The sequence below is a fragment of the Leptonotus elevatus genome, chromosome 14 (genome assembly GCF_054856555.1).
Source record: "Leptonotus elevatus isolate MCC_2025b chromosome 14, RoL_Lele_1.0, whole genome shotgun sequence".
Classification (NCBI taxonomy): domain Eukaryota; kingdom Metazoa; phylum Chordata; class Actinopteri; order Syngnathiformes; family Syngnathidae; genus Leptonotus; species Leptonotus elevatus.
This window is the reverse complement of record NC_141252.1, coordinates 1,327,513-1,348,071: the sequence shown is the minus strand read 5'-3', so window position 1 is coordinate 1,348,071 and position 20,559 is coordinate 1,327,513. Positions and strand designations below refer to the sequence as shown.

At 40.6% G+C, this 20,559-nt stretch overlaps 1 protein-coding gene across 4 annotated transcripts in view; it reads right to left on the bottom strand.

Annotated features, from left to right (window-relative positions):
• Positions 1-96: 96 nt before the first annotated feature.
• The window catches only part of LOC147162459 (SAM and SH3 domain-containing protein 1-like), a 28,644-nt gene continuing 8,181 nt past the window's right edge, over positions 97-20,559 (bottom strand). For 3 of the 4 annotated variants that reach the window (XM_086095628.1, XM_086095629.1, XM_086095630.1), the window contains 15 exons: positions 10,626-10,757; positions 9,796-9,846; positions 9,357-9,406; positions 7,473-7,609; positions 6,437-6,549; positions 6,131-6,229; positions 4,906-5,038; positions 4,544-4,827; positions 3,404-3,466; positions 3,181-3,309; positions 2,249-2,378; positions 2,009-2,178; positions 1,700-1,909; positions 1,454-1,607; positions 97-556 (listed from right to left, as the gene is read on the bottom strand). In XM_086095628.1, the coding sequence (XP_085951754.1) occupies positions 402-556; positions 1,454-1,607; positions 1,700-1,909; positions 2,009-2,178; positions 2,249-2,378; positions 3,181-3,309; positions 3,404-3,466; positions 4,544-4,827; positions 4,906-5,038; positions 6,131-6,229; positions 6,437-6,549; positions 7,473-7,609; positions 9,357-9,406; positions 9,796-9,846; positions 10,626-10,757 (2,010 nt within the window). In that variant the 3' untranslated portion in view covers positions 97-401. The remainder of the gene's footprint in view (positions 557-1,453; positions 1,608-1,699; positions 1,910-2,008; positions 2,179-2,248; positions 2,379-3,180; positions 3,310-3,403; positions 3,467-4,543; positions 4,828-4,905; positions 5,039-6,130; positions 6,230-6,436; positions 6,550-7,472; positions 7,610-9,356; positions 9,407-9,795; positions 9,847-10,625; positions 10,758-20,559) is intronic. The other variant, XM_086095631.1, reaches the window with a different exon arrangement.

The following is a 20,559-nucleotide window of genomic DNA, read 5'->3' as shown; positions in this document are numbered from 1 at the left end:
ACTACATTTGAAAATCCATGCTTAACAGCAATAATATTTAAGCATGAAATATATCACGTTTTGCAGTGAAAGAAGAGCGCAGTAAAGAAAGAAGCAAAACTTCTTCTTTTTTTTAATTCCTCACACGCACACACTCTAAAAAAAGTCATGTACATCATCAGATCAAGTCAATATTTTTCAATTTGAGGCACATGATTTAAAAAAAAAAAAAGCTTGTGCAAGGCTACACTAGAGTAAGAAAAGTATTTACACAACACTACTTTTTTTTTTTTTTTTTACATTCACCTCAGCCCTCAAAGTCACTCGAGAGTTCATGTGTGTGCGTACATAAGAAAGCAGGAAGTCCACGTGATGAAGGAGAAGAAGAGTGTACCGCGCAAAGGAGGGTGATGATGAAGAGTTCATAGTGGGGTCAGGCTGTGGTTACTGTTGTTGTCCAGGGTATCGCTGCTCTCGTAGCAGCCGGAATCTCTCGGGGAGTCTCCTGCCTGGACACGGGTGTCCGTGGCGGAAGCTTTCTCCTCGGAGTAGCTGCTTGACTCCGGATCGCTGCTGCCTGTTAAGTGACATGTTTAAAGTTACATTACACAAAAGATGCACTGTGCCTTTAAGCTTCCATGTGTTTTTTTTCTTCCAAGATTTTGTGCATTGTGTCATCCGAAACTACCTAACTGAATAACGGATGGACTAATCAATCAACTAAACAACTAACCAATTAACCAACCAACTGTTGACTGACAACCAACATTATTGTGAGATACACCTATTAACCCTCTACAAGAACCAGCTAACAAACCAATAACTAATTAACTAAACTGCAACTTAGCAACCAAACAAATATACAATGAACAAACTAACCAACCTACTCAACTAATTGAATAAATAAGCCAATCAACCATAAACTAACTAACTACAGAATAAACACATTTAATTGACCAACCTTTGTTTATCCAGCTCACTAACCAACTTTTGTGTGATCCAGGTATCTATCCAAACAAAAATCAGACAAGACTAGCCAACTAAATAACTAACTTCTATCTGTGATCCGGCTTGCCGACCTACCAAAACAACAAAATAAAATAACCCAACCAACCAATGCTTTATTCTTGCTAACTAACAAGCTATCATGTTGCTAACTAAAAACAAATACACTTTGTGAGTCATTATACTAACCAACTAACTAACTAACTAACTTTTTGCGTGATCCAACAAAGTAACCAAATTTGAAATAAATGAATAATGAATTGAACAACTTATTAACTAACCAACCAACGACAAATTAACTAAACAACCAATCAACTCACTCGTTAACAATTGAAATAACTTAACAATTAACTGACCAACAACAGGCTAACTAGCTAACTCTGCATTAGCACCATGATAGTTGTAGTGTAGCTGGAACAGCGTAACATTTGAACGTTCCACGTGGAGCGCCGGCGAGTCGTTCCCTCACCATAGTCGCAGTCGTGCAGCAGCTGAACGGCGGTGAGCAGCACGGCTCGGTGTTGCGCGTCCGTGATGCGGAGCTCGTCCAGGTCCTCCTCCTCCAGCAGCCGGAAGGTGTCCAGGTCATCGTAACCGTTGAACAGGAAGGTGGGGAGGTGCTCCTGTCGCACGAGTCACGTGATCATGAAAACCTTGATGATGATGATGATGATGAAGATGAAGATGAAGGACTGGCGTAAAGACTCATTCTTACTTTGAGGCTGATACGCTCCAGCAGCTCGTCCACAGACTGCGGTTTGGGTTGCCGGGCCTTCCTGCGCCTGCGCTCGGTCTTCTTGGGCTTGGCCGGCTCTGGATTGAGCTCGTCTACGTAGATGAATTTGAAGGTGCCCACTTTGCCCCCCAGCATGCCCATCCACGTGCCCATCGGGGGCTTGCTGATCATGTCGATCACGTCGCCGCTCTGCATGAGCGCGCACCGGCGGGAAGTTTATTATTATTATTATTTTTTAAACCAGCCATTTACCAAAAAAGTTGGTTGTTTTTGTTTTCCCGCAGTCACCTTGAGTTTGAGGGAGTCCGCGTCGTAGGGGCTGGGCGTGAAGTCCGTGTGCACGAGGGCGCGCCCGCAGAAGGGTCCGGTGTAAGGCAGCTCGTCCTCCTCGCCGTCCTCTGACTTGACGCTCTCCCTGTTGCTGTTGGACGAGTCGGTGGTGCCCACCGTTTGCCCGCCTGCTCGAAAGCCACATAGCGGTGAGGGACGAGCTCTCGCCTTACATTTTCGACACGCACACGCACGTACTCATAGAACTCTGTCCGCTGAGGGAACTCCTCAGACTCTCCACAGAACCTCCAGGCTTCAGCTTGGCTTTCTCCACAGAAGAGTTCAAGTGAGGGGACTGAGGGCAGCTGGAAATGCGGTCCGGACTCGACTTTGCATGGATGAAAAACAAAACATGTTAATTTTGACTTTCTACCATATTTCCTCAACTAGTTGTCACTGTGAACCAGTCGTTTTTCAATTATTTGCAGGATGCATCGTTCACTTGAATGACTAAATGCCTCCCTAAACTACAAGATTCCCTTTTCCCATGAGGAAAAGACGCAAGTTGAACTCCATTGCTAACCAAAATGGCAGCACCTAATAAGTAACAACCATCAATCTATCTAACAAACTTTTGTCTACGATCCAGCTATCAAAGCAAGCAACCAAATAACTAACCAATGACAAAATGAGCTGATAACCAACCAAACATAACAAAAAAAAACCTTTGCGTGAATCAGCTGATGAAAAACAGACTAACTAACCAACCCATGGCTAGTTATTGCACCTAATGTTTCTGTGTGGTCCAGCTAGATAGCTAGTAAGCTACCTAACTAACTAACAACCGATTGACTAACAAAACGAACTCACCAACGGACCGACTAACTCACTGACTATCCAACCACTCAAGTAAGTAACCAACCAACTTTTGTATGTGATCCTGCTGGGTAACTAAAAAGGAAAAGAAAAAACTACTGACTACCTAACTGATACTGATAACGGACAAACCAACTAATTAACCACCCAAATAAGAAACATTTGTGTGTGATCTAACTGGATGACTAATAAAAAAACAAAACACCCAAGTAATTCACTAAAAGATTAAACATCGAGGAGAGTAAGTATTGATCTTATGTCTAATGGTGTGACTTTGACATGCGGCCACTCCTCAATGTTGTGTGTCCGTTTACCTGATCGGATAGAGATGCTTGGTATCGCTTGGTGATGTGCTTCCTCATGGTCTCCCTTACAGACTTGACTTTCTTGCCCAGGGAGATGCGAGAAATCTGAGGGGACCTTGCGCCATCTTCATCTTCGCCCTGATATGTTAAAAGTCCAATTAAGTTAATTCAACCAAAATTTGCTTTGCGTTTGCTGTATTGTTGTTCATTTGCATTATATTTTCGGACGTACAGTGTGTTGGGCTGCATGCACTGAGCGGTTGGTGAGGTCAAATCCTCCAAAACTGCAGGCTCTCTGTTATAAAAATGTTTGAAAAAGTGGACATTAACGCAGTAGAAGTGAACAAAAACAAAAACAAAACATTGTTTATGTCATCCTGTTAACTAACTCAATTAATGGCTAAGAACAAACTTGAACAATTTTTCTGTTAGTCTGTTTTGTTTTATGCAAACCAGTTGATCAACCAATGCTTTATACCTGGTAACTAAGTAACTTATAAATCGCTATCAAGCTGCTGAGTCATGACAAAAACAAATAACTAAGTCAAGACTAACTAACTAATTATTTCACTTTTTCTATTTGTCAGTTTTGTTTGTTTTCTAACAACTACCAACACACACTTTATTGTAACTAACAAACAAACTAACAACTCCACTTTTTGATAGTCTGTTTTGTTTTTTATTTAACCAACCCACACGTTATTGCTCCTAACTAGCTATTATACTGCTAACTAAAAACAAATAACTTTCAGTGATTATGCTAACTAACTAACAAACAAACTAAATTCCACTTTTTGTTCAGTCTGTTTTGTTTTTCATTTAACCAACTAACCAACCCACACTTTATTGCTGCTAACTAGCTATCATGCTGCTAACTAAAAATAACTTTTAAGTCATCCTGCTTGCTAACTAACTGACTGACTAACTAATGATCGGACAAACTAACTAGCTAACCAACAAACTAACTAACTAGCCAACTAACTACAGAATAAACACATTCAATTGAACAACCTTTGTTTATCCAGTTCACTAACCAACTTTTGTGTGATCTAGGTATCCAACCAAAAATTGCATAAGACTAGCCAACTAAATACCAAACTTGCCGACCTGTCAAAAAACTTTACAACATAACAAAAAATAACCCAACCAACCAATGCTTTATTCCTGCTAACTAACAAGCTATCATGTGACAACTAAAAACAAAGACACTTTTTGAGTCATTATACTAACTAACTAATGAACTAACTAACTACCTGTTACATTTTCTCTGTTAGTCTGTTTTGTTTTTCTGCTAACCATCGACTTCATTGCTGCTAATTAACTAGCTATCATCACTGTGTCATTTTGCTAACTAACTGACTGACTAACTAACCCCGTTGTGGCTGAGAAGGCGATGTCTCAGCCCTCCGTCGGTCACGGATCGAGCCATCCTGGCCTCCTCTCCCTGGCGGTGATGTTCGTCACAGACGGCGATGCACGACCGCCCCTCTTCGGGCGCGTCCCCACGCGGGGGGCCGCCGCAGGGGGGGCTGCGTTCGGGGGCCCATTCGGTGTCAGAGGAGCACGATGTGGTGACGTCGTCGTCATCATAGCCCAGCTGCTCCTGCAAGGCGCACGCTAGAGAGTCCACGGGACAAACTCTTGGCTGGCAACACTCTGTGGATCATAATATGACAATATCAAGCCAAATACACAGACTACGTTTTTGCTCTACGCTTTACGTATATGGCGTGCCTTCTGCGCCGGTCCTCCTGGTCTGGTCGACCCTGATGAGTTTGTTCTTGACCTTGCGTGTGGAGCTGACCAGCTTGTGAAGCCTCCTGAAAGTCAGCCATTCTTCTTGCTCTGTGTCGGACAGCTCGCGCAGCTACAGATGAACAGAGGAAATCACACAACTCACTTTTTGTACCTTGATGCCATCCTGCCAGCAAATGAAAGGACTACGTAGCTAACTAACCAAAGGATGACAAAGTGGGTCATTCTTCTGCCAAACAATAAACTAACTAACTACTTGAATGCCTACCAAGAATATGTGTGAGGCGGGCATGACTGGATGCTGACGGAATGCGCAGCACAATAACAGGGTGACAGCACTGAATACAAGTGCACCACTGTGGCATTGAGCTTAGAGGGGGCTCAAAGGGGGGGGGGGGGGGGGGGACCAGATTCAGGGAGGGTGCAGCGAAGGGTCCTGCTACTGCCATGTGTTGCAAAGTACATTATATGATGTTACATAATGTTTGCAAACAATAGGTATCGGAATCTGAGCAACAGAAAAGTCTATTCATTAGCGAGTCCATCAAGTCTAGTTTGGAATGAACTGAGCTGCTGAAATGTCAATTACGGACAAAATTCCGTCTCCCTCGAGATTGCTTGAACTTTTTGCCACTTGCAGGTACAGGTACGTGTGATGTCCTAGTTTCATTTGCAAGTTAAAGAACTCAACTGAAAGGATTAGTAAGAATTAACTCATCCAAACCCCAAAACGTATAAATATGTTTAAGATCAGCCAGGGCTGTTGCTACAAGCTCTTTTTGCCAGTGTTTTCACCTGGAATTTGATTAATGATGATTGCTGCAAAATGGAAACACATACAACAAGACTCTAATCTTTCTTTTGGTAGGTTCCATGTTTTTATAGCTATAGAACTGAATATTTCGAGGGCCTTGCAAAAGCAGTCACAATCCAGTAAACCAGCTGGGAGCGAAGGGGGTTGCTTCAGCGAAAATGGCTGGGAGTGAATGAGTTAAACAATGGCCAAATGCACGTTTGAACCAAAAAACAACAACAACAACAACGCTACTCTCTAGTTTCTTTAGTTTTGGGCAGGTACAGACGTTTTAGAACAAGCAATTTTTAGAACCATAAAAAAAATCGAGATGGGGCGATATAAGAAAAAATAAGTGATAGATATATTTATTTTCATATCTTCATACACATGGCTGTTAGAAAGACTTACGTTGTCGCTAAAAGACTCGTCGGTAAAACGGCAAACGTCAGAGCACTCGGACGCTTCCAGCCTGCACTTCGGTCTCTTCTGCGTCTCAAACTCCTTCAACTGCGCACACAAACACAAATCCGCAAAGATCTCGTTCCAGTCCATACAGCGTGTGTATACCGAGCGAGCAGTTTTCTTTGTTTATTATTTCCAAACCGCAGTCTTTGTGATTTTAACATGTCACTCGACTGCATTGCCTTGTCGATTTGAATTTGAGTAATTGTTCGGCCCAAAATCACAGGCTCAAAAATGTTCGTATTATGTTACCCGGGCCAGAGCTTCCTCGATGGAGATCATGTTCTCCTTGACCATCATCATCAGCTGGATGCGCTCTTCATCGCTCATGGTGACCTCGCTGGCTACGAAGCCCACCAAATCACCTGGAAGGTGCACAAGCAACAACAACATGGGGTTCCGTCAACATTCAAATGTCAATTAAACATAGCTGCACTTCTAAATGCAATAGAAATAAATGTTTTTTTTTGTATTTGATGTAAAAATTGCTTATTATAAATAATGTAAGGGTGCAACCAACGATTATTTTAATAACCGATTCATTTGTCAATTTTTTTTTTGGTAAATACTTATACTTAAATTTCCATCTGTTTATTCAAAAACAGGACATCATTTCAAATACAGAAAATGCACAAACATAAATTGATTATGATTGAGTTAGTGGTTTCATTTTTGTAAGAAAATAGGCAAAAATCGTGCTTATTGTTTTCCAAAGTAAAAACAAATGTTTTATTTTGAAAAATACCCAGAAAGATGATCAGTCAGCTTTCATGGAGGACTACAAAAGTTGGAGAATATTCACTGTTGAGAGATTGAAATTCCAAGAATTGGGACAATTTCAATCAATTATCAATTAAGTTGATAATAGATTATTTTTCAATTAATAGTTGCACTTCCAAACCAATTATGATAATGTAAAAATTGTATTAAAAAGTTGTAAATATTTTATTTCCCCCATTGATCTCCATTAACCAATAAAATAAAATAAATTAAATAAAAAACATGAATACATAAATTTGCTTAACTAAATTTGTAATTAATTAATATGACAGTTTTTTTCATCTACTTGAATTAGATTCATTTGTACTCAACTTAAGAGTTGTTTACTTTGACTTAAAAGTCAGTCTTAAAAGCATTCACCAATTCAGCCAAACACGTGTGGTGTAAATAGTAAGTTAAGTGATATCACAATATCGCAAACAAAAGTGTGGTTTTATCACTTCAACTTTTCATGTTTCCTGAAGCCACACGTGGACTCCACTTCTTAAGCACTCAACTTCTTTGTTACCTTTTGCGAGGTGGCGTGTGGCAGCTCCTTTGGGTGACTTTCTTAAAGTGTTCCAAAAGGATTTGCTCTTTCTCTTGCCGTCCCGTTTCCCTCCGCCCGATCCGTCGTCCGAAGAGCTGGACTTGTGCACGGGAAACCTGCGCACACACACAAGCCCAGTTCTAATGTCTCCTTTGAACACGTCGAACGCAACTCAACGATACCTCTTGTCCACATTTATTCTCTTCATCCCTTCGGCGTTATTTGCGGTGCCGTCGTGATGAAAAATCAGAAGCTGCGGACGCTCTCCATGGATGAACACATGAGGTCGGTCGGGAAACAAAAGAAGCTTCCCCCCCCCCCCTTTTGGACTGGAGGTTTTGCAGCAGTGACAGTTTTCATGTGGAGGCTGCATTCCTCTCACAATCCACCCCCCACCCCCCCCCCCCCCCCCCCCCCGCACGCACTTGACTGGAAATGGAGGAAAATCAGCACTAATGCGCCAAACTAATCAGAGACTTCAAAAGCAAAAGGGACTTGGTGACGCGGGCTATGAAAACCACAAGAAATGCTTGTCAAAATTAATTTGAAATATTTTTTGCTCCATATGGGATGTGATTAAAATATTACATTATTGTACAGTATATATATTATACCTTATATTCGACCCAACTTTATTTATTGGGTATCCATATTTGCATACAAAGTAAAAATCTGATAAGACCTTGACCTGAACCTTGTTACCTTATTTATTACTTTATTTCAGGATATTTATTTTTAAATGAGGGAATATCAATAATTTAATTATTTAATTATTATTTTTTAAACATTTTATTTAAGTTAAAATTACTCATACACATTTCAATGACTTTAATTACTTTTTTTTAATGAACAAATATTCAGCCTGTCTTTTTTTTTTTTACTCAAAACTTTACTTAGAAAAATAAATTCAGATTGTATTTAATTAAAAATGACGAATGAAAAATAAAGAATGAAGATTATCAATGTTGAAATAACTTGTAGCCTCAGACTTCTTAATGAGTCAGTTCAACTCCACATATTGGTCAGCATCCTTTTGTGTACTCTCATCTTCATAACCTTCTTGTGACTCATCAACAAAGGAAGCAGGAAAGACGAAGCCGAGTTTGGGAATGACACACGCACACACGCACCCCCCCCACACACACACGCACGCACACACAAGAGTCGCAGAGGCAGCGGGAAGTGGCGTGTCTGCTGCGTGTGGATGACAAAGCACTTGAATGGACATCTTAACACCTCATTTGACACATGGTTGGAAAAAAGAAAGTAAAAACGCTGCCACAGTTTGGCTTTAGCCCCTGATGCTAGTTAGCTAGCTAGCTCCCTAGCAGGTAAACGAGCACCATGGGAGCTAGCTAGGGAACTAGCTAGCTAGGTGGCAAAACCAAGTCCCGAAAGTAAAAACCCTGCCACAGTTTGGCTTTAGTCCCAGGTGCTAGCTAGCTAGCACCCTAGCTGGTAAACGAGCACCATGGGAGCTAGCTAGCTAGCACCTGGGGCCAAAGCCGAACTGTGGCAGGGTTTTTACTTTCTGGACTTGGTTTTGCCACCTCTGTTATTTATTTTAAGTTGCTGGTTGCTCGAGGGAGACGTTTTGTTTGTCAAAAGCTGATGGTTACTGAAGTAGGCATTTATTTGTATTAATTGTTAGAGGGAGTTAAGTTTGTTATTTGTCTCAAGCTGTTAATTGCTTGAGGGAGGTGTTTATTTTTGTATTCAGTAGGTTGCTTAAGGGCAATTTGTCTCAACATGGGCACTCGACAGAGGAGTTCATTCATCTTAAAAATGGAGATTTGTGTGTGTGTGGGGGGGTGGGGGTGGTGGGTAATTTTTGATTTCAAAGTCATTAGTTGAGTTCCTTACTTTCTGTCCATCTCCGGAGTGGACATGCTGCTGCAGAGTCCAAGAGATTCCTTTAAAACAGCAATAAAGGGTTAAGTCTTAAGTAAGCACAGTTTACATGTAGACGATATGAACCCGAGGTACTGACGTTGCTTCACCTTTTCCACATATTTTTTAATTTCATTCATAAAACTTAAAAAATGCATGCTGTTTTTCACGTTTTAATTATGGGCTGTTGTGTGTAGATGTTTGAGGAAAACAATTCAATTCATTCTTGAATAAGACTGCAACATATAGCCAAACGTAGTAAACGTGGAGTCTTGTAAATATTTCCAGATGCAGCGCATGCTGTGAGCAAATGGAAACGTGTTTGCTGTTTGGAAATCATTTTGTGGTCCAAGTTGCATCACGACACCGCTTAATCTCACCAACATGGCTGCTGACACATTTGGTCTCTCACCTGAATCTGCGAGCGCAGCTCAAGCGATGCGGCCGCTGAGTCAAGCTTTCCCTGAAAGACGCAGGAAGTGCAAGTGGACAAGTCACTCTATGCTGTCACCAAGATGATAACGCTTTAAAGTGGCACAAAAGCTTACTTTGGTTAACAGCGTGTAGCAAAATAATGTCCAAGCTACGGCCCGGGGGCCATTTGCCGCTGTTAAGTTATTAACATTGTTTTTCAGTTTTAAATTATATTTTAGCCGTTTTAGATTATGTTAACTCAGTATGGCTGAATGAATAGAAATATATTCTTATCTGTGTTACTTTCATGAGAAAGAGCAACGGGTCTGTCTATTCATTCGTTATCTAATGGGAGGGCCGGGATTCTGCTGTGTCGGAAGGGAGTCAGGCTTATTGTTATTGTATTTTTTCTAATCTGATTTATACCCATGGGAACGGATTCTCTTGTATTCATTCAGTTGTAACCAGGTGTGTTGTGGGCTGACTTTTCTATGAACCCTCTTTTGAATAAATAATGATGTGGGCTGGAGAGGAGAGACACATTTTGAACAGAGCACTGCTTGGGTGACTTCAATTGTGTGATCAGAAGCTTCTGGTAATTAATAAATACCTTTGCAAAGGGACTTCTTCACTTGGATCTCACCATTCAGTTAATTGAACACGCAAAGAGTACAATACTTAATATTGTCTACTCTAACACCGCCCACTGCGAATACTAAAAATAACTTTTGACATGCCCCGCAATGCTATTCAATATCATATGTAGTGCCCTCGAGTCAGCGATTCACTTTTTGTGTCTTTAAAAAGAAAACCCCATGACTGTATTACCATCACGTCCGGATCCGGCACCAGTCGGCGTCGGCGCAGCTCTTCCATCCTTTCGCACACGTCGCTGAGGGAGGTGCCGTAATAGCGAGAATACTCCTGGGCCAGATCATCAAGGGTCCCCACTGAGCCATCCTGAAAGTAGAAGCAAAAGAGCGGCAACGATGAGCACTGTGCTCACAAGTCACTGTTTTAAAGAAGCGTCACCGACCGGCAGGAAAAGGCAGAGATGAAAGCTCGTTGTCTGACCACCTGACCACCGCGTGACGCAGCTATGACGCGCGCTGCGCTCTCTTGAGCACTCAGCAGGCCAACACGGACCATCACATGGATTCCTTTACTGTCGGACTGAGCACAAAACAAAAGCGAATTGCAACTTGTGTATGTAAAACGATCGCATAGCTTAAATTTGTCGTACAGCGTTCCGACTTTCTTCTTACAAACGCAGCATACGAGCTAGTAGCTAACGAGCTCATTGACATTAGCGGCAGTTGCATCTGGCTTGAATCCAAAATGTTGCGACCGAGATTATTTTAGTTAACAAAAACTAATGAAAAGAGTAAAACTGATATTCCAAAAACATTTTCGTGAACAAAATCCAATCAAATTGAAAAAGCTTTTAAAAAAACGAAAACTAACTGAAACCATATGTTACGTTTACAAAGCTAAAATGTCCTTCGGTTTAGTCTTTGGTGAGTAATTTAATACATCAGCCTTTGGGGTTGATTGTAAATGTGATTTTAAGTATACGTACTTCGATATTAACCGGACTGAGGACGTTTGAAAGTGTCACACAGAAGTGATGTCATCTAGCAGTAACCAATAGAAAAGCACCTTCAGATGACATCACACCTAGGCGACAATTTTGCGTTCTTAAATTTTAACTTCACCTGCTTTTTCCTTTAACTCAGCCGAAATGCAACACTAAGTAAGAAATGTGTTACTTTTTCCATTTATTTAAAATTGCGCACAAGTAATAGACTTTTTTTTTTTAAAGAAAAATAATATTGAAACATTTTTTTAAACTAACTAACAAACTAAAACTAACAGAACCGCCCTGAAGAATAATTAAAACTAACTAAATTAAAATAAAATAAAAACTCAAATGAACTAAAAACTAACTAAAATGAAAATTTCTAAACTATAACAACCCTGGCCGCCCGACTTTCTAGAATTATAAAAACTACAGCTGTCGGAAAATTTGTTAAGCTCGAGTACGTGAATTCTTTCCTTCCTAAACGGTGTTTGCACAGTCAGTGTTGTGTGCGTGAGAGTCCCGCCTCTCACAGCCGGGAGCAAGTTGACTGACAAGAGAGGGAATGAAGCAGCGTGACTTAATGTTGATGACGTATGTAAACACACATTTAAATGTCAATTTATATATATAATAAAAAATAAAAAAAAGTGTCAATTTTATTCGAAATAGTAATTATCATGACAGGTCTGGAAAAATTCTCAAATTCAAACAAACTCCTGCTCCTTTTGTGACTGTTTGCTTGGATGTGTGAGAAAAGCCATTGGCCCTCGGGGGCCACGTGAATCTTTTGTGTGCCCGTGAGATGCTGAGAAATGTGACACCGCGCTCTCCTTTTCAAGCCTCCTGCGGTGCATGCGTCACACTGTACTTATTTTTTGGGCTTGCTCACCATTCATTTGCAGGAGAAAAAAAAGAAAGAAAAAGGCAGCCCTTTTCGTGCCGGCTCAGAACGAGGTCACTGGAGCCACGTTTACGTTTATTAGCGCCGTCATGTGGGTTGTGTGACAAAGGAGTGTTTATGTGACCATGTTTTTCGATTTTCAAGGCCAGATTCTGGCCTGGGGGGGGGGGGGGGGGGGCGATGAATGGGCCCCGTTTTCAGAGCCGTCACGAGACCTGCGGAGAGGAGTTTTGTTCAGCCACCTCATTTGCATATGATAATAACAGTTTGGAATGATGCTATGGCGGTATCGGGGCCACATGTTTACCTCTGCCAGGGAAGAATTATTCAACAAACTTTTAGGGGAGGAAGACTGAGGATTTACAAATTGGGGATAGCCGGAAGCTGTGGCCAGGTTGTCAGACCTTAACACCAGTGTTGCTTTTGGCAGCCATCATAGTTTTAATCTTTTGGTCAAAAACACATATTTGTCTTAACAGTATGTAGTGACCTTTTAGAAATTTCTATATGTGATAGCTTTAGTCTAGTTTTAACAAAAACTTGAAAAAAGCTTTAGTTGACATCATCATGTGTTTCAAACATAAGAAAATAGAATACATGTAGACTTAAATACCAGATAAGCAAAGCAACAATTCCATTTCACTTTTGGCAAAAAAACACTGCATGTTCAACACATAACAGTAAGCTCATGAAAAGTGGAAAAGTTCAAGCCTAAGTTGACGTTTCCTATTACACCCCCCCCAGGCGCACCTGACAATTCAGTGACAGAAAATAGACTAGACATTAGACCAGGAAAAAAAGCAGGTCTAAGTTGTGGCGCAGGTTGTGTACACGCGATTTTGATGGATTTGATCAGGGCGCAGGCAAAGATTGTGCACTCTGCTGACTGCATTCATTCGTAAATATGACAACGGCGTGCATCGATCACTCTGAATCAATTCATTGAACAAATTATTATTATTATTATTACCATCTTGTGTTGCGATCATGCCTTTTGAATGTCTGACACAACAGCCACTAACATCTTCGTCCAGTGTCGTCTCAACAAAAACTCACACGTCTCACCACTGTCACGTGAACGCTCATCAAGAAAACAGCATCCATGGATTTATCAGTCCCTAAAATCTCCAAACTTCAACCCTAAACTCAAACCCTGGCCCGAAAACTTTCCGAATCCTCCGTACCGTGACCCTTCTTAACCTTACCTCTTTCTAACCCTAACCCTTCCAACCACATGTCCATTCATTCACTGACTACAGCAAAAATTTAGGCTTAGATGAGATGAACAATTTTGAATTTCAAACCCTCCGGACTACATTCCAGCACATGCAAAAGAAAAGAGGGGAGAAAAAAAAAACACACACACCAAAATAAACTCACCACAAGCGGGGCATCCACGAGTTAGCCGCTCTTAACTTCCCTGCTGCTCTGCATTGAAACTTCAACTAAAGTGCAGCCAAAGGAGGACAATGAGCTGAAAGGGGAGGAGTGAGTGTGCGTGCGTGTGCGCGCGTGTGTGCGTGTGCGACATAGCTGTGGGGAGGCACTGTTGGGTGGGGCTGCTCCCCTTCCAGCTGCAGCCCTGGCAGAGACGGGCCTGACTCACATGTGCAAATAAACCACTGCTTCGCCGCTATATACTGTACTGTTTAAATGTGTGTGTGCGTGTGTGTGTGCGTGTGCGTGGGTGTGCGTGCGTGCGCGTCCTGTAGCGGGCCCGCGTGTGTTTATGCGAGCACAGCCATGCGTCACGTCACGGCTGACTGTCGACCACTTAAGACTCCCTCGACTCCAGTAAAAACTTTCTTAATTTTTTGACCCCGCGCGTTAAAAAGTCGCCAAGGCAGGAAGTGCTCAGACTCGCCGTTAAAATGAGAGGACTATAAATACAGCGTTCAATTAAAGATGGTGTGGGGTGATGCTGCAAAATATGCCCCAAAAAAATATGGGAGGTTAATTGGAATACAGCAAATGTCAGATTTTTTTTTTCATAATGGGTCATAGGACTGGGAGATATGAAAATAATAATAATAATAATTTACGAAAATCTGTTTTCTGATTTGTATTGATTGATTTTCCCTTCCCTAAAAAAAATGTCTTACTACAAATGATGTGATATAAAATTATGTCTTGGTATTCATCATGTAAACATGTTTTACCATACATCTTATTTGTAAACATGTTTTGCTATGCATCATGTCATTTTATAAATATATTGCCAAGTTCTATTATACATCCAAAATATTTTATTTATTAATAAATGTTTAACTATAGATACAATCATGTAATTAAAAGTGTCCTACCATTTATGTGAAATTAAAAAATATTGTGGTTTAATAAAATTTCTTTAAAAAAAACCATCCACTGTTAAAAAATGTCCTACAATACCTACATCAGGCCATTAAAAAAATTCTTAATGAGTCATGTTATTAAAAATGTCTCCTTGGTATCATTTGTATTACACAATTTTCATACCAATACTTCCATATAAACATGGACACATTTGAATTTTAAATCCATGAACTTGAGCACTAAATGCACCAGCAGGTGGCAGCAAATAGTTTCTTTCAGTCAACTGAACAACCGCTGCTCCATTCCTCAGCCATGAACAAGATGAAAAAAATGTCAGTGGCAACATACTAATGGACCTTTAACCAAGCATTCCGTGTGAGCATGTACTGTATTAGGTATTGACCCGGACGGCCCAAGATTGTGATTAACTTTTCCATTAAAGCCCCTTGACCTCGGGGCCTCTAATCTTAACCTCGGAGAGCAAATGGGACAACAGCGGGGAGCAACAATAGCGGTCTCGGATAGGCGGGAGATTAAGTAGATTTGTGGATGCCTTGGGGGAGGTCAATGGTGGCAAAGACCTTACGGTGTACTCACACCCGTCGCCATGTGTGGGCCATAGCGGGTCGTGGCCACCCACTAAGATGCTTGAGCACCCCCGCTTGAGGCACAGATCTTTAAAAACATTTTTTTAGTGTCAAGTTCGTTTCAATTATATACGGTATGGTAATATTTGCCAGTGAGTGTCGCAAAGGGTGCCATTAAAGGCTATTGACTGTTCGAGGCAGTGCTACATTCATGTATACAGCGCAGTATATGGTCATCAAAAATATGGAACGTAAGTTCTATTTGTAAGGTAATAATAACTGGGCTATGAATTTCATGTACAGGTCTGGGTGTACTTCCTGCCAGAAAAAGCACTTTTTTCCATCTGGTGACACAGCGGCCAACAGCTCGGCGCCCCGGCATGCCGGGTAGACCCCGCCGGCCGGATCGTTTCCGATCACCGTCAAAATGTTCTGGCTTACGCCGGGAATGTCACCTGAGCTTTGATCCCTACAGAGTCGGCGGGGATTCAAATGACAGTGGAAAATGTCAAGAGGAGGAAATGTCTTGGAGGTAAAACCTGACAAGATCTTGGACCTTAGACATGCTGTAGTCTACAGTGTCGCCTTGAGATACGAGTGATTTGACTTTATCTGGGGTTTTTTTAGATACAAGCCGTTGACTGATCCGAATCTTTGCTTTGAGCGCAAAATTAAGATATGAGTGCTGTATGGTGGCAGCGACTCAGCTTAATTCACAATAAGCGACAGTTTGTCAAACAGAATTAGTAAATTCTCTTCAAAAAAAATTCTTTAAGCTGTTTATTGCCACCCCTAGTTGAGATTTACTTTCAAACTAAACACCTAACAAAGAGAAATACGTGTTGAGTAGTTTAAACAACCACATGGGTTAGCCTTAAGTCGGTTAGCTTAATGCTAACGCATGATGGGGAAACACCCGTGGGCGTGGGCTAACAGTTAGCATCTACGTGGTAGTGTTATATCTGGGAGCAGCAACACATGTAGACAGAACACATAACAGTTCAGTCATAGTCGATTGTTATAGCCAGTGACGCTAGTAACGCATTGCTAAGTACACCGATATGATATTTTTTTGGGTAACTAGTATGTAATCTAACGCGTTACTATTTCCAGAGCAGTACTCAGATTAAAGTTATTTATCCAAGTCGCTGTATGTTTGTATTTGCCATTTTCCCAAGTAAAATGATATTCACATCAAACATTCTTTTTCCATCTTTAGCGTTAGCATTCCAAGGAAATGCCTTGTCAGCAACAATTAGCACGTTACCAACATCTAAAAGACTTACGCAAGTCTACAAACAGCTTTGACTTTCTCTCGCTGTTTATTAACCCAGACAGCTGGAATTTTAAATTAACATTACAGCGTAGAGCTGAATAATTACTCGAAATCAAACTGACACTGCGATGTAGTAAAATGCAATTTTCAAATCCCAAAGGTTGCGATAGAAGGCGAGTGTGATAAAAAAAAAAGAAAATGGAAGTAACCACGCCATAAAATCAAGCTACTAATGTCACCGCCTCCCCTTTCTCTATTACACACAACAAAAAATTCGAACACTTTGTCCCATGAACAGAAAAAGTGGAACCTCGATTTAACGGAATAGAAACAAATAGATCCTAGATAAGATGGACAGAAAATAATGAAAACAAACTTTCTGAAGTAGCTGTAATAAATTATGTACATAAATAAACACATATTAAATGGTAATCACAATATTGAGGGATTATTTTCCCATTTCGTTCAGCCTACTATTATTACTACTAAATATGCCCATCTTCAGAGAGTTTCCTGCATTGAAAATAAAAGATGAGAACTGTAACTAACCTAACTAACTAGAACGGGATTACACTTGAATTTGTAAAATATATTCACTGTGTAGCAAAACAAAAAGTGAATGGAGGGCAGCCAGGAAAGCAGATTAAAGGGAATGCGAGGGACACTCTTAAATAGATTAAGAGGGCAGACAGGAGGCACAGACCAAACCTTTTGTCTGATTGTTTTGTTTTTTTTAAACAATGACCCTACTTTCGAGGCCGGTCATTGAACAATATAACGTGGCATGATTCAGTAGTGTAATTTACTGCGCTGCAGCATCTGGATTGTCCCGACTTCTTGAAGCATGCTTAATGCCGCCGCGCATAGCCAAACAGACGCGGCGCTTTCTAAATGTCACTTAAATTACATGCATGGAAATCCAGCTTGCGCTAAAGCGGCTCTGAATGAAGGCTTGGTGCAGCGGGGAGGCCAGATTGTTCCCATCTCATGGAGCATTATTAATTCAGGAAAGAAAAATACATCAAAATCTCAGATTGAAAGTAGGAATCAACAAACACGTTATTGTATCAGTCAACTGGCATCGGGGCTTTACAGGGGGTGCTATTGTACAAAAGTGTGTTGCATTCACTTAAGAAAAAAACCCTCTTGCTTTTCTGACTTTTTTTTTCTTAGCTTTGTTTTTTGTGTAATTTTCATAAATTCTTTTCTGTTTTTCTGAATATTTATTTTCAGTTTTACTGATTTTTTTCTATTATAAAAAAAAAAACAGATGCTGGTGCTCCGTTTTTTTAAGTAATTTTTTTTCAGTTTTAGTTAAAACATTTTTTTCCAGTTTTTGTATATATTGTATTGTATTGTATATATATTTTTTCATGTTTTTTGGGGTAATTTTCCCTCCTGTTTTTTTATGACAGTAAAAATATGCAGTAAAACAGAATTGTTTTCTCCCAGAAAAACAGGGAAAAAAATACACAGAAAAAAACAAAGCTCCTAAAAAAAATTGTCTGAAAAACAGGAGTTTTTCTTCATGTGAATGCAATACGCTTCCGTACTATTGAATTCGATTTTAGTGTTTAAATTTTCTGATTATTTTGAGGATGCCCCAAACCCATTTATTTTCTCAGAAAAATACTAAACATCCAATTGCAGTAGGTTCTTGTTTTTGTTTTTTTATTGCAGTAGGTTCTTTTCACCGGTTTGTGGTTTGGCAAACGGCAGTTCGTGTCATCATCATACCGAAGTCTCAGCGTTGCCGACAAGACAGCCCGGCCCTGAGGCTCCCGTAAGGCACGTCAGAGCGGGTCAAGGGCAGTCAACTGTTAGTCATGAAACATGAGACGATGGAGCCGTGTGGATGGAGGCGGTGGTAAAACAAGTGCTGGTGGGATTAGGTGGGGGGAAAAAAAGTTTGGAGTGATTTCACTGCTTGAACACAAAAAACAGCCCATAGCCACCGACAAGGCTGGACTGGCCATTTGGCATTCAGGGCAGATGCCCGGTGGGCCAATGTCTTTTGGGGCCAATGTGGTGCTATTCAATTATTATTTTCCTCCATTTTACCCCAATAGACCGACAATTCAGAAGGAGCAGTCCATTACAATATAAAGAGCAAACATCAGTGATGGAGCTATGCGGTAGCCAAGGGTTATCAGGAGTCGGGCCAGTGGACCTAAGTAAAAATGCTAGGGCCGATTATTTGTGCCAGTAAGCCCTGGCCACTAATATGAAAAAAAAACTGAGCAAAACAAAATTTTAAAAGAAGGAGAAACTAAGTCCTCCCCCAAATATTTTTTTAATCGCCTATTTTCATCGGTTAGCGTCACAATTTTTGTCTCATTAAACACAAAATGATGGACTACGCAGAGAATAGGAAGTGATTTGGAATACAGCCAAACACATTTTCCACGTTAGCTTGTCAGCTAAACCATCTCATTCCCTCCTGGGCGATCTCTATCCACGAACGCCGATGTACGACAACAAAACGAGACAAAAGCGCGTTCCTGACAACCTCAAACATCCTCGCAGAGCTGACGACAACCTTCAGCGTCCGACTTGGTTAGCTTCTGGGATGCTTCATGGTTCCCGGGGAGCGCCATCTATCAACGTTACCACGACGGCAGCCGCTAATGGATGCTAACCGCGGCTAGCCAAGCATACGCTGACTTCAAAAGTATTGCATGAGATAAGTACATCTTCTTGCCTTAAGAGGTTTCACTGTCATTCTTTGACATCCCTCGCTTTCTCGGTTGCACTTCTACATTTAAGAATACATGGGGGATGCCAATTTGCTGCACGATACTGAAAACACACATTTAAAAAAAAAAAAAAATTAAGAGTCAGTGGTTCTCATACTTGATTCTAAAAGCCGTAGCTTTGTAAAAATCAAACAAACTGCAGGAATTGCCCTTTCATTATGTCACAGAGTTTGTACGCACAGCGTATGTTCCAGTGATCTGCAGCTGCAGCCGTTGTGAAAGCGCTAGTTAAATGAAGTCAAGTGAAGTGTAAAAACAAAGTGAGTTGAGTAGAAATATATAAAAAATATAGTACTGTTTAAATATTCTCTTAAAGGTATGTTTAGCAAGCGCAATTGATAAGTGTACCGATCCCCTCAATGTGTTTACAGTAAAATCGGAATTTTCCAAATTAACAAACTGACCATCCCACAAATATATATAAAAATATGAATTGGGCCCAAAGGTGTACATAACAAATTGAACTTTAGACTTTCTGTTGGTGTAAAAAGCAGGATTACAGCAGATGACATTCAATAATTTTCAACAAAAACTAGGCTGTTTCGTTGTTTCTTTTACATTTACGTCCCAAACTAAATAGGTGTGCCGCCACCTAGTGATCAACAGTGGAATTACACCCAATATGAAAACGGGAAAATATCAAAATAGAGTTATTAACTGTACTGTTATCTCATTCACTCCCAGCCATTTTCACTGAAGCAATACCCTTCACTACAGGCTGTTTTACTGGATATTGACTGATTTTGCAAGGCCCACAGAAAATTGTGTTCTATTGCTATAAAAACATGGAACCTACCAAAAGAAAGATTAGAGTCTCTTCCTTTATCAGGAATTTTTTTAATCTGTTTCCGTTTTGCAGCAATTAGCATTAGAATATAGCTAAATTTCCTCATTATTCACAAATCGATTTAGAAATGTGAGTAAAAGAGTTTTTCTTTTCAACGTGGCCCTGGTTGGTCTCTTTTGCTCTGATGCCACCTGCTGGCCGTTTGTGTAATAACTACCATTTCTTCGACCGTTCTTTGCAGTTGAAAGGCTGCATCAAAGCCCTCTGTGTGCTTTAGAAAACATTAAAAAAGTATAAATACGTCTTTGGGACACTTAGAACATTCGAATAGAACATATTTATACGTTTTTGGGAGCAGATGAACTGTAGAATCTGCAAATCTGGTTTATAGAAAGGATGGAGATTTTCAATCTATGGGTACACCGAAGCTCAGCATTCCCAACAGTCTTTTTTTAACCACAGAAGCGATTCACTACATTTGTCCTAAGTAACGATATAGCAAGTGAAGCGCATGATGATGTCACGTTGTTGGATTGTTAGCAAACACCTGCTTTAAAATTCATTCATTCCATTATATAGTA